Source organism: Mycteria americana, chromosome 5 (assembly GCF_035582795.1).
Source record: "Mycteria americana isolate JAX WOST 10 ecotype Jacksonville Zoo and Gardens chromosome 5, USCA_MyAme_1.0, whole genome shotgun sequence".
Taxonomy (NCBI): Eukaryota; Metazoa; Chordata; class Aves; order Ciconiiformes; family Ciconiidae; genus Mycteria; species Mycteria americana.
The window spans coordinates 32,235,298-32,248,754 of record NC_134369.1 but is presented as its reverse complement, the minus strand read 5'-3'; the positions used below and the strand labels follow the sequence as shown (position 1 = coordinate 32,248,754).

The following is a 13,457-nucleotide window of genomic DNA, read 5'->3' as shown; positions in this document are numbered from 1 at the left end:
CACATGAGTAGGAGTCTGTTCTTTTTAGCAAGTAGTATAACGCTTACTTTGAAAAGATAGCACTCCTTGGGCTAAACACAGAAGTGTTGGTGGGATGGGACCTCCAGACGTTTGTAATTCAGTGTCTTACTCAAAGCCAAATAATCATCAACACTAGATCAGATCAGGTATGGTTTTGTCTAGACAAGACTTAAAAACCCTCCAAGGATGGCAATTCCACAGTCTCTCTGGGTGGCCTGTTTAGTGTTGCTCTACTCAGAGTATATTTTTTCCTAAAGTTTCATATGAACCTTCCTAGCCAGGACTTGTGCCTGTTGTCCTCGCTACGTCATATACCATTACCAAGAAGAGCATGGACCCATCAGCTTTGTACCCGCACTTCAGCAGTTGAAGGTGCTGTCATATTGCCTTCTCTTTTGCCAGACTAAGCAAGTGCAACTCTACCAGTCTCCCTTCACAGGCTGTGTGCCCTCAAAACCCTGATTATCTTGGTAGCCCTCCATCACACCCACTTCCATCTCTCTGCTTCCCCCTTGAACTGGGCATCCCCAAACTGTTGACCATATGACATGGATGCCCTTGTCGCTCCTGACTAAAGGGGGTTACACTCCTGCAGTTTGCTTTATTTTGCAGTGCTTACTCATACTGACCGTGGCATCCACTGTAACTGCCAGATGTTTCAGCAGAGCTGCAGCTCAGGCAGTTGCTGCTCAGTCTGTGCTGACAAAGGGGCATATTCTGCAGCTGGTGCTGAGTTTTGCACTTTTCCTTGTTCAACTTCATAAGATTTCTGTTGGTCCAATCCTCAAGTTTTCTCAAAGTCCGTCTGGCTTGAAGATCTGCCATTTTTCATCTCAGCCACTCCCTGATCTTTTAGTATTGTCCCCAAATGTACAGAGGATGTGCTCTACCTCGCTGTACAGCTCACTGATTAAGTTGTAGAACAATATTAGTCACAGTATTTACCCCAGGATACTCCATTTGTCACAAGCCAATGTCTAGAAGTCAAGCCATGAATTGTTGCCATTGTAGAAGGCAGCTCAGCCAGTTTTCAAGCTATCTAACAGTCTGTTTATTCAGCAAGACTTCTACAACTTCTAAATGAGAATGCTCTTAGAGACAAGGGACACGCCTTACTAAAGCTGAAGTATAGCACATCTTTTTTTTTTTTTTTTCCACATGACCACATACCCCATCACTTCACCATGAAGGGCAATCACATGGTCCAAGCCTGATGTCCCCTTAGTAAATCCATGCTGAATGTTCCTGATTGCTGCCTTGTCCTTCATGTGCTTGGAATGAAGTCCAGGAGGACTTGCTGCATGATCTTACCAGTGGCTGTGGTGAGGCAGATTGGCCTCGTATATAGTTTACCAGATCCTTTCTTGCCCTCACGTTAGACTGTATCCCCTCATGAGAGACCTCCTCCAGCCACCATAATGCTTCATAGGTAATAGAGCAGCAGTCTCAAGAGTCACGCAGCCTGCTAGTGCAGCACTTTACTGAACATCTTCTCTAAGTAGATCCTGATCTGTTGCTTCCCCAATGTTGGATCTCCCAACTCCTTTCCTAACCATGTTGGTACACACAGAGGCCTGGGACCAGGCTCTACCTACAAGTACTGAGACGAAAAAGAAGGAAAAAAAAAAAAGAACTATGGAATACTTCAGCCTTTTCCATACTGTGCATCACTAGGTTTTCTCCTCCATTTGCTTCCCTAGTGGGAGACAGAGCAGAGAATTGGAACAAATAATTAGAATGAAGACTTGGGCACTAATGCTATGAAATTGCTGGATTAAGTGGATGGATATGTTGAGCTGAATATTTTCCTACAGGGGACTAGACAGAACCTTCTTGATGGACAAACGTGCACACCCACACACATGCCTGCACATGCATGTTACTTGTGGGAGGAGATACTCATGTTCCAAACTTGCCATCCCAACAGCGATGCTGTATTACTAGTTCCTTCTCAGTGGCTAAGACTGAGGACCAGAGTGAAAAAACGAGGCCCCACACCAGGTCACTGACCCCAGTTAACAAAGTTTAGAGCCTGATACAATGGTGGAGAAACAAATGAAATTTAAAAAAGTCTTTAAAACGTTTTTTACTGTGAAATAAGAACATGGCCTGCAGGAATTTTTTTCTGGATAAAATGGTCTCATTCCTTTCACAACACTTTGTTGCACTGGAAACTAGATGGCAAGTCAAAAGTATATAGCAAGAGAGAGGAATGATCAGCTAATCACAATGGAAGCAATTTACAGAAAAGTGTTGTCACCATTTTCAGAAACTGAACTGTAACCATCCAGGTGGCCAGAGCCGCAGGCCTGTGAAAGACTTGAGTCTTTAAATTGTTTGAGCTTGATACTGACAAATGAGAGGAATTAGATGCTGTCAGGTGTGTACCTCACTCTCAGGGATCATCAGTCACACCGAATTGCATTATTGTGCTCTTAGATGAGATCAGACTAAGAATAACTGCAACCTGATCCCCAGTCTCCACAGAGGAAAGGTAATTGCACTTAATGCTTGGTCTCATCTTATGATGTTTTCATGCTCTATTTTCGCCTTGAGGTGCTGACGTAAAGGACCCATTGAATTGGCTCTGCAGTTACGGCAGCTTCAGTGTAACAGATTTTTTTTTTTTTTAGTGCTCTGAATGGCACTCTGCAAAGTCACGGCTATTGAACGTAAGCAGTAACCTCACTCTATGATCTGACAAAAAAAAAAATCCCTTGGCAGCCACCTGAGCATCACTCCCAGGAAGAACGCAAATAAGAGAGCAGTTATTTCCTAATAAAATGAATTTTTCAGGGTTTGGCAGATTCTTACAGGGAAGACATTCAACCTTTCAAAAGTGATTCACGCATTAGAAACGCAAAATGCCATTGGATTGAATTAGTGAGGGTAAGCTTGCCTTTCTGCACCTGCCAATGTATCAGTGCACTTCATGCTACTCCACTGTAAATCTTTTTCAACAATTAAAAAAAAAAGGAAATTATCATCAAAGCTGGGTGGGCTGTAATTTTGGTGGTTAGAAAGCATGACTTTACTAAGAAAAAGTCACATTAGCAAAATTATTTTTGCTAAGCTATAAATAGTCAATTTTTTCAAAGGTAGTTTCTGCAGTTATTTCAGAGGGGTTGCATCTACCGCTATAATGGGCAAATAAAGAGGTAAATGTCTCTTTTTGCCATTTACCAGAGGGATGGGAGGGGGAGGGCTTGAAAAAAGTAGCTCATGAGATGGAAGCCTGTCATTATTATATGTAAGCACTTACTGCATTATTGCAAATGATAACTGAAGAATGAGTGGGGTTTAGGGTTCCAGGCACCCACACCCACAGGTAAGCTGGGGCTTACTCGTAATTATAGGGGAAATACCTTAAAGCATTTTATATTGTAGTGTGGGTCTCAATGATTTTCCTAATAGGAGAGATGTAGTGGCCTGCTGATCTCACCAGCTGGCTTGCCCAGTCCTCGTGCTTCCCAAGTCTGGCTTCCCAAAGCAGAAGCCTCGTGTGCCCTGTGAACCCAAATGAGGACTCCATCCACCTCCGCACAGCTCGTTTCCTCATCCCCATACACCTACATTTCAAGTCCCATGTCCTCGCCTGCACACTTAAGTCCTGGCACTGTGCGGTGCACTGAGGCGGCAGCTGAGGTGGCTCAAGCCATTGCTTCCTGCAAAGCATAAGCTGCTGTTGCTCAATAAGACTCTAATAACTGCCAACAGTAACTGTTGGAAGCGTGGCTCTTAAGCTGGGATGCATGTGAGACGTTTCGCCATTGCTTACCCCAGAGCAGCTTTCCCAGCAGAAACCCCGAAGAGGCTGAGCAGAGATACACACTGTGCTGTGCAGCAGCAGGAGGACCTCCCCCAAGAAGGGGATCGTGTGCTCAAAGATAAAATTACCAGACTTATTTTGACCATATAACTTCCAATAGCGCTGGCTGCCAGGAATCAGCTAGGAACAAACTGAAGCAATGCCATGGAGTTTTATCTCAGGCACTGAGATCAGTTTGACTCTCCAGTCTTAACCTGATAGTGTTCTGTGCTTGGATACTTAATTCTCTCCTTCTGCCTCCTGCAAATAACTCTTTTACCTTCAGGAACTGGTTTATATCCCATAAATGTGGATTCCATTTTCTAAATGGAATTATTAAATTCCATTTTTAAAACTGCTGCTTCCATATGCCCATAGCTCTTTTAAGGTTCTGCCTGGATTTGTCACACTGCAATACACACTGGCCGGTACTTTATCATTACGTACAGTTACAGTTTTATGCTACTTGTAGTACTCATATCAATTAGTTGTGAGTGCTTGAAGCAGAAAGCTAAAATCCTTGCCCAAGGTATCCCGCTGCCTGAATAGAATATATTAGCATTAGCATTGAGAGCTGGTCACATAGGATGATACCTAAACTCTTCCACAGCAGGACTACAGTATGAAGCTGCATGCCATTTCTGGGAGGGAGGATTCTTTCCTGCTTCCTCTCTCCTCTGGTACCGAACAGTGAATTGTGCTAAGGCTTTAGGAAAACCCTTGGGTCCTTAAATATGGGGCATTGTAGAGGTGCAATGGGTTAAATGTTTATTACACATTTCCAGCAGGGAAATCCGGACTAGATATATGTGACTGCTCCAGTCCTGGGTTCCCACAAAAAGAAAAGTCATGGTAACTGTTGTTCTGGGAGCGTGAAAGCCAGGAGACGCAGATTTTGTTCTTCCACGGACTCTGAGCAAGCGAAATGGAGATGCCAAGCAAGCAAGTCACACCCTCCACCCCCCGCAAACCCAAAACAAAACCGTATCTATCTAATATAATTCAACGTTTATGAATATCATGGTTTTCCCCAGAACATCTTTTAATGCCTTAAGCTTTCCTACTTCCCAAGGGAAGATCTGCAAGCACAGCACCGAGCTCTGCTGACCACCCCGATGCCCCAGTTCCTGCCCAGGCCCAGCCCATGTGTGTCCCTGGAGGACTCCACCTGGCACAGGTCAGTCCTGGGGCACGTTACCAGCGTTAGTCACCGCACAGCACAGCATCCAGCCCAATTAAAAATGCTGATAGGGACAATTTAGCAGGATTGTTTCTACACTGTAGGCTAGACAGGTTTGGTTGGTTTGGGAAGCGGAGGTTTTGACCTGAAATGCATGTTATTCTTTCCTTCCCTTTTGCCACCACAAAACCAGTTTGTCCATACACCAGGGCTGCTCAAGGTCATTTTTCTCTTAAGAGGTCCTATCTGAATGCTGCGTTAGCAGCGTGCTATACCTGGAAATTTTTAGCAGCTGTGGACAGCCTCCTTGCTCTTCAAGAGGGGAACACTTAGTAATTAGTGTGGTTTTAGGAACGTAGCTCCTCCCCACGAGCAGAGGCGCAACTGTCAGTGCTCTTCCAGGGAGAAGTCCAAGCCTGGAAGAAAAACATTTGGCACAAGGCTGCTGGTGGCTTTGTGTTTTCTTTTCCTGTGCCTCAGCCTGGATACGCAAGAGGATTCAGCTGGGATTCTCATCTGCACGTACTTTAAATCCTTATGCCTAAGAGGTATTATAATATAGGGAAGTGGCAGACGTGCAATTAAAGCTGGGCATGCGTTTTTGTCCAGAGACTACACCCTCTCATGTCTGGCGGGTCCTGCAACAGTCTCGTAGAGACCAAGTTTCAGCTCTGACGCTGAATTTGCTTTTTTTTTCCCCACCAGTCAGGATGAAGCACAGCAGATCCAAAAGGGAAAGAAAGAGACTCCTGGTGCACCTCAAAATAACATGCTGATGAGACTGTTCATCTGAGACACACAGTCAAGTCCTGCCATGCCAGCCTTAGCCCAGGCTCCTGAGGCTAATGAAGGAGTGATCAGATGAACCCTCCAGCGTGGGGTGAGGCCTGTTTAGCCCTTTTTTTGCTTAAATACCTATCTACTGGTGCAAGCATTTAGATTTTAGGCTCCACTTGTTAAGATATGGTGCAATCATGAGGAAGAATATCTCCCCCCCCCCTTACTTATCTCTGTTTCTGAGCCAAAGAAAAGTTACCTAGCATGAAGCTGGGGAGAAATGGCATTTTTTTCACCCAGGACAGTGTAGTGGCTGGGGGCTCTGCCCTGACAGGTGGAAGCTAAAGCTTCAAGTCCTTAACTGCTCTGACAAGGACTTCAGCCTCGGTCCTTTTTTAGCCAGTCTGAAACATGTCTCTTGCTCTTTGCTTGCAGTCTTCTCCTCTGCATTGACTCATTTTCCAGTGGGAGGGAAGGAGAGTGCATAACACCAAGTTTATGTAAATACTTCACGGGTACATGCAACATCTAGAGTTTAAATTTGTGTTCAAACTGATTCAGATCAGTCACTCACATCCAACAAGGTGATCTAATTATTTTTTTCTTTTTTTTTTGGCTAGTCCAGCTCTCTCATCTGCTGTACCACTGCTGGAGCTGCTGCCTGTCACAAAAAAATACAGCAAATGAAAGTAATGGGAAAACGGGTGCATTCTCCTTTATTGTTGATAATTTTTAACTGCTTTTACAAAACAATAAAAACTTTTTTTTTAAACTTAGGTATTTTAAATTCACCATTTAATTGATAACAGTAAAGTTCAGTGAAAGGCAGACTTCTGTACACATTTAAATCAAATCACCAAGAGGCAAAATAAAGCTGTGCCTTGGCTGTGGCTCAGTAGAGCTGCCTTCCTACCCTGCCTTGTGCCATTCCACTGAAGAGGGTTTTACCACAGGAGGTAGATTTTGTTCCACTTTTTTCCAGGCTCTCAATGCCATTGTAAACCAGAACATCTTCTCTCTGATTTTCCCACCCAATCCTGAAACCAGTAAATGGCCTACAAAGTGCTCAGCAGGCACCTAGCATAAGTAGTGCTAATAGAACCAGGAAAAATGTAGTCGTGTGTTTAAGCGCATAAAGACTTTCATGGGTCTGGTGCTCCTTTGCAATATTTTATTTTTAATGAATATATTATTAAACGGTTAAAAGACACAAGCAAGCAATTTCTAGAAAGAGTAGCTAACAGTTATAAGAACAAACTTGTGTTTCCTTTGTGTTTGGCAGCAGATAGCAAGCTCTGTTTTGGGGGGGGGGGTTTACAGCAAAATGTTTATCTGAAAGCAGTGATCTGGGGTGCATTTCGGATGAGGTTTTTGCACACAAGCATTCATCCTCAGTGGTTAAGCAAACGTAACGCCAGAACAGCAAGGCCCGGTTTATAAGCATGCCATGTGCCTTTTCACACACGCCTTTTTATGGTGAGACACAGAAAGACGGCTTTCTCCTCGCAGCGCCTGCTTTGGTTTTCATGCACTCCTCTCAAACAGCCACTCGACAGCACGTGGCACAAGGCCAGGCAAGACTGGGGACAAGGAACAAATATACAACCTTTGGGAAACAAACACACGACTTTTCAGTGGTCCATTCCCTTAGACTCCATGTACACCCTCAAGGAAACAAGGACCAAGGAGCAGACCTGAGCACAGGTCACTGATCAGCCATACGTCACTGCAACTACGCTCTATAGTTTTGTGGGGTTTGGGCTGTGCAAATTAGCATGCTCTGAACCAGAGCCCAGGTGTGCTTTGGGGACAGCATGTGCCAGCCACCACTTCCCAACAAGCTGCATGGGTAAGACTGTGCCCGGTGCGGGTCCCTCCGCCCTGCAGAGTCCTCCAGCAGCCTTTGCCCTCACAAATGCCCTCCAGGTCCTCCTGCCACACTGTCAGGCCAGCAACACACTCCTTCAATGTCATGCTACAAAAACAAGAAAACAACCAAAACAACAAAAAAACCCCCCACCCAACCACTCTGATGGGCAATGATACAGCCCTCACATAACTTCAGGCTCTGAAATGCAAAAACATATTTCAAAAAACTATTACGTTTAAGGCTACAGGGGTACCACATGGGGCCCCAAGGAGATCAAGGGGCACATGCTTGTTTGTACCTCTGGGCTGCAAGATTAAACAGCAGTTCATTAAACAGCAGTTCCCAGGCCTACTTTAAGTGTTGGCACAACCTTGGGTGACAGTTCTCCTGGCAAAGGGAGAGTCACACCACCTTCCCACCTCCTTCCCTACCCACAGCTACCTCCCTCACTCTAAACCCCTAAACAGGGTTTAACAGTCCCTCAGAAAAGTTGTTCTCCACTGACTGTGGGTTACCTGAAAACCCTGTGGGTTTTTTGAGCTCTTTCACATTTTAGTGGGCATTTCTGTTTGCATTAGCAGCACTATGAATGCACCAAACACGCCCCAGTTACCAGTCTGTGGAGCATTTAGAGAGACACGATTTTCTCAGCGTGGCTGCGCTGCCTTGCTGCTGGGCACGTGCTGCCAAGGTTCACGAGGGTTACGGATCACTCACTGTAGCCCATGAATAAAACAGAGATGTCTTTTTGCAGCAGCAGAGCATAAAAATTAGGTAGATGAGGCAAAACAGTGTTCGTATTTACAATATGGATGATACGTAAATGAAAGTCATCATCGGTGGTCTTGCTCCTGACGAATCTGCTGTATCTCGGCAGGGGCTGCACTGAATCTCTGTTCCTGAAGGCCAAGTCTTCCAGCTTCAGTTAGATATGGGTTTAGTGTCAAAAGAAATCCCAGTCTGTTGTGGAGAACACCAGCATCCCTGACTGAACTGAGTCCTTTAACCACTGCAGCAGAAAAGCCGCTATCGGCTGCTATTACTGGGACTCCGCACGAGCTATTCAGCCCCCAGCCCTCTCCTCCAGCTCAGCCCTTTGCACCTCCTGTGTAATAGCATAACGCTGGGAGACGCGAGCAATGATTTGATGCCCCAAGGGCACCAACGCAGTGAGGGCATGGAGGCGGGCAGAACGATGGCATCACTCACTCCTTGTCCATCCTTTCTGCTCCCGCTGCCTGGCCGAGGCGAGCAGGGGGTCGAACACCGACTGGCTGTGGGGCCAAGCGCTGGAGCCTGGGTGAATCGGGGCGTGGGAGCACGCAGCCTCTTCGCAGTCATGCCAGAATCCGTTTTTGTTCTGTGCAAGCAGGCTATAGGGAGGGGTTTCTTTATAGGACCAGCCAGAGGAGCATGAAAGCAGTGCACACCCTGTGCATGTGCCTGCACCACAGCATACTGTGCCAGGACGTGCTGCTCTCCTACGCAAAGGTAACAGATCCTGCTGGTAGGATCTCTTTCTCTTCTGAGGTAGCCCCCCTGCTGCCATCTCACCTTTCAACTCAAAATGGCTCTTTATTTTTTTCTTGCAGCCAGTATCCGATTAGTTCTTATCTTCTCATGGGCTGAATTCAGTTGTACAGTTGCATTCCAGCTGTTAAGACTCCTCAGGTTTTGCATGGTATTCCTTAGCTCAGTAAATAAGCACTGTACAAGGAATATTGCTGAAGCTTATTCATTGCCATTGCTTGCAGCAGAAGCATTTAGTAGATGCAGGGTTCAGGCAGTGAAGCCTTTTGTATATGCTCTCCCTCTGAGCTTGAATATTATCTGCATATACCACAAAGGCAGACCCCTGTTTCTCTTTCTTTGTCCAGTTTTGGATTTCAAGTAAAACTAATTCTAGATATCAAGTAAATTTCCAACACAGAAGAAATGTATAAGATTTTCCCTGGAGGTCCCAATGAATATGCTGTGTTTGGATTAAATAAGCCAGAAGCAGGTCCAAATCCTTTGGTGCTAGGAAGTCTGGAAACTTCTCTGACTTCTGTGGAGCTCTGTTTCATATTGCTCAGCATCCTTCCCTACCATCTTCTTAATATAGTGAAGGGCTGTAAAGATGTTCCAAGCTCCTAGTTCAAGGCAAAGTCTCTCACTGCACTCCAAAGCAAATGAACACCAAGTGTAATTTTTCCAAATATTTTCCTCCAGCAAGGAGGTGTGATAAAGAATTTCCTTTTTTTTATTTGTGCTCTATTTTAGTGTAGCACCTATTAAAAATACCTTGCCTATGATGTTAGGGATAGAAGACTGCAAAGGGAAAAAATCTTCTGGGTGTGAAAATACAATGGCTATGCACTCTGTTAGTGAGTTACGTTATCCTACATTCAGTTTACATACATAAGGAGCACCAGCTTATGTCTCGGTCATGATTATTAAAATAAATATACTTGAGTCTATGGTAATTATTCCCCTTGAGTTTCTGGTATCAAAAGCTTGTTTCAGGCTCTTGACATTTTAATGCATAAAGGCACTACCCGTATAAATCAATATAATCACTCACGCCTTATGCAGAATTTTTCCTCCAGCCAACACTCAAAAGAACTGTACTCGCTCTCTGCAGCTAATGTCCTCTCCTTGAAATGTAACTGCCCCCCTCGTGGCAGTCTAGAGCAGCGTTTCTGTGCCAAACTCTTGCAGGGGAATGGAAAAAAAGAATAATTCCTAAATCAGCAAGGGGAATTGGCCAGACAGAATGCAATTGTCCACGTTGCAGTTTGGCCATTGTTCACAGATACATACGACTCTTTGGCCTGACTTCAAAGCTGAGCCCACCAATTCAGTGCAAATTCTAGTTGCTCAGCCTATCTGAAAATCTGGACATTACAGAATGCAAATGGCCAGGACTTGATTTGTAATGAAGCATTGAAAAGACACCGACAATGGGCTCAGGAATGAGGGGACAGGCACATACAAAGAACTATCACTATCACCACCACCATATTCTATAACATTGGGGAGATCCTGTAGGGTCTCTGCTAACCAGGACCCTAATTTCTTAACAAGTAAGACCACAGTGTGAGGCTTTCATGGTCTGAAAACTTGGGGGAAGGAGATTAAACAAACCCGTTTGAAAGCTAGAAACTTGAACAAGGCAAGATGAGAAATGTACAGGTTTCCTCAGTTTCCTGCAAATAATGAACACTGTGATGTGTTGTAATGTGACTGTGACATGTTATAATGTGACTGTGATGTGTTGTAATGTGACTGTCATAGCCTTCAGTGGGGAAGAGTGCAAAAACCCAGCCTAGGGGTATCCAGCTCCAGAGTGGCTGGGGAGGTTCCCAGTCCTGCCGCTTCTCCTCCGTTCTACAGCACTCCAGATTGCCTGGAGGAGCAGGTCTTTGTTATTGAGGATGTTGTATTTGCTCAGGTTCACGAGTTTGTCAAAATTTTCAGAGGAGTAGATTAGCCTAATGAGGTAATAGGGTGAGCAGTTGTTCTCCAGATTTACTTTGCCTTCTTCCATCTCTGAGAGACAGCGCTTTACCCCTGCAGGGAAAGACAAAAGCCACCACAGTGAGCTGAATCTGGAGCACAAAACACACGGTGTTGGAGGGGAATGATCTCCTTGGCAGAACCTGCTGTTAAAAACAGCCTCCAGGAAAGACTGCACGCACACACACACACACACACACACCCAGCTTGAAAGAGCCATTCCTGGTCAGCTTTCCCAGCCACTCCTCCTTCCCCCTGCTGCTAAAGCTCAGACTGGACATCCCTCAGCAGGGCTGGCACGAATCGTTACCTTCCCCCTCGTCCTGCCCCTGCAGACAGTCATTCCTGGGCAGCGTGCCCCTGGGTCCACATCCTTTCCCAAACCCTGTAAGTCTGACTCTCGGACAAGCCACACACCTGAAACACCTTTCAAAATCCATGATCAGACCTCGATCAGTGGTGATGAGAGCATATGTGCCAGCTAGAGCAAGTGGACAACCTAGTACATACAGGGAGGCCTTGTGATGCTAACCACGCAGGATTGCCTGTTGCAGAGTATGGAGATGCAGAGGGAACAGAGCACCCCACATCAGCCTCTCATCCTTCAGCTCCTTCAACTCAGCCTCGGGTTAACCCAACCTCTTGGAGTTGCCAACATCCATCCTCCCTGTTAGGTCTATCTTTTTGCTTAAAAGGACACCCTAATCACCTTCACCAGGGACTTCGGTAGCCTCCTATTTATGCTTCTACAAAATGTTTAGAGTTAACATTTTTTCTCTGTTTTTTACCTATCTCCTTGCAGTCTGAACCAAATATGCCCAAACCACAAATGTATTGTGAGATGACTGTCACCAGGGCTACAAACAGACTGCTGAGATATTCCTTATGATGTCTACCAGAACGCATGAAAATGACACATGAATTTTGCTTGAGACAGCAGGTTTTAGTCTAACCTAGTGGTTTCTGGGCAGTGTGATCGCAGGGTGCTGGGCACAGGCTGTCACTAGAAGTGGCTGTATTAAAAATGTCCAAGTTTTTCTTCACTGAGCCTCCCAGTATTCAGAGAGCTGTATTATCTGTGCTATGCACATCCAGATACAGCTGCATCTGCCTCAAGCACACAAAAGCACAGTCTATAGTTGCATTGTAAATGGGCACTTCACAAGCTGATCCTCTTTTCTAGACTTTAAATAGTTAAAAGCAAGAAAAATAAGTACCCACATTCCACAAGGTGTCTCTCAGCCATTTAGAAATGAAAAGCTCCACTGTTAAACTTGAAATCCACGGGAGCAGGTTGCCAAGGTCCCCCTCCCCCAACCACCCACACCAGTTGCTGGCTGTCAGCTTGATTGATGAATCGCCGGCTGCTCAGAGACGTGCAGGTGAGCGTCACAGCTCACGAATTTGGGCCTGGAGCGCTGAGAAGCTGCAGCAGCTGCTTTGCTCTGCATAATCTCATCCATCTTTCATTCAGAGAGACTCTAAAACACTCACCTGTTTTACCTGCTAGCCACTGCTCAATGGCCGTATCTCACTGCGCATTGCCATTTGGACCATCTCCAGCCTCCACCTAACAAGCCTAGTTCCCTCCACTGGGTATCTCCTCTTTTCATCCATAGAGTTTCTAAACATGATTTTATTGGTGTATCTCTCACTGCACATAATTCTCTCAGCGTTGGTGAACATCATAGCAGAAAAGGAGCTTTACTAAACCTGTTTTGCTGCTGTTCATGACCTTCCCCAAATGTTCCCTCAGAGAATTCCATTTTGCTGTGGTCCCAGTACCACAGTATAATTTTGGGTAAAGCTGGAAGAAGAGCTGGAAGAAGAAGAGCTCTGTCTGCTGTGTTGAGCAGTAGCAAAGGAGAGCCGAAGTTCCCCATTGCCTGATAACTCAAAAGGTGGCGTGTGAGATACTTCAGGGTTCACTGCTCTAAGAGCTCCAGCACAGAGGAAGGTCTCAGGTTAAGGAGGTCAGACAGCAGAGGCACCAACAGGATACCACCTGTCTGATTTTTGCAGAGTATCCCACAAGCTGTTGGAAAAACCTAGTCTATACTGAGGCTCTCTTGTTTTAACATGGCCTTTGCTGCTTCATGCCTGCATTCAAAGACGACACCTGAGGGCAGACCCCACTGCCCAGGGTCTGCTGGGCCTCCACACAGAACCAACCCAACTGCATATGTCCCCAAAGCAAAGCCATGTCTGTTGTTGAATTCCCTGGAGAGAGGGAGGAAGGCTAGGAGCTGTGTTATCTGGGAAACTTAGGGTCTTGCTGTCTGTTAATCATGTGCACAGGGCTG

At 45.6% G+C, this 13,457-nt stretch overlaps 1 protein-coding gene across 6 annotated transcripts in view; it reads right to left on the bottom strand.

Moving 5' to 3' along the window:
* Window positions 1-8,968: 8,968 nt before the first annotated feature.
* PLA2G4B (phospholipase A2 group IVB) overlaps window positions 8,969-13,457 on the bottom strand; it is a 58,397-nt gene continuing 53,908 nt past the window's right edge. For 5 of the 6 annotated variants that reach the window (XM_075502780.1, XM_075502783.1, XM_075502785.1 and 2 more), the window contains one exon: window positions 8,969-11,208. In XM_075502780.1, coding sequence (XP_075358895.1) covers window positions 10,964-11,208 — 245 coding nt within the window. In that variant the 3' untranslated portion in view covers window positions 8,969-10,963. Of the gene's footprint in view, window positions 12,339-13,457 lie in introns of all 6 variants that reach the window. The other variant, XM_075502784.1, reaches the window with a different exon arrangement.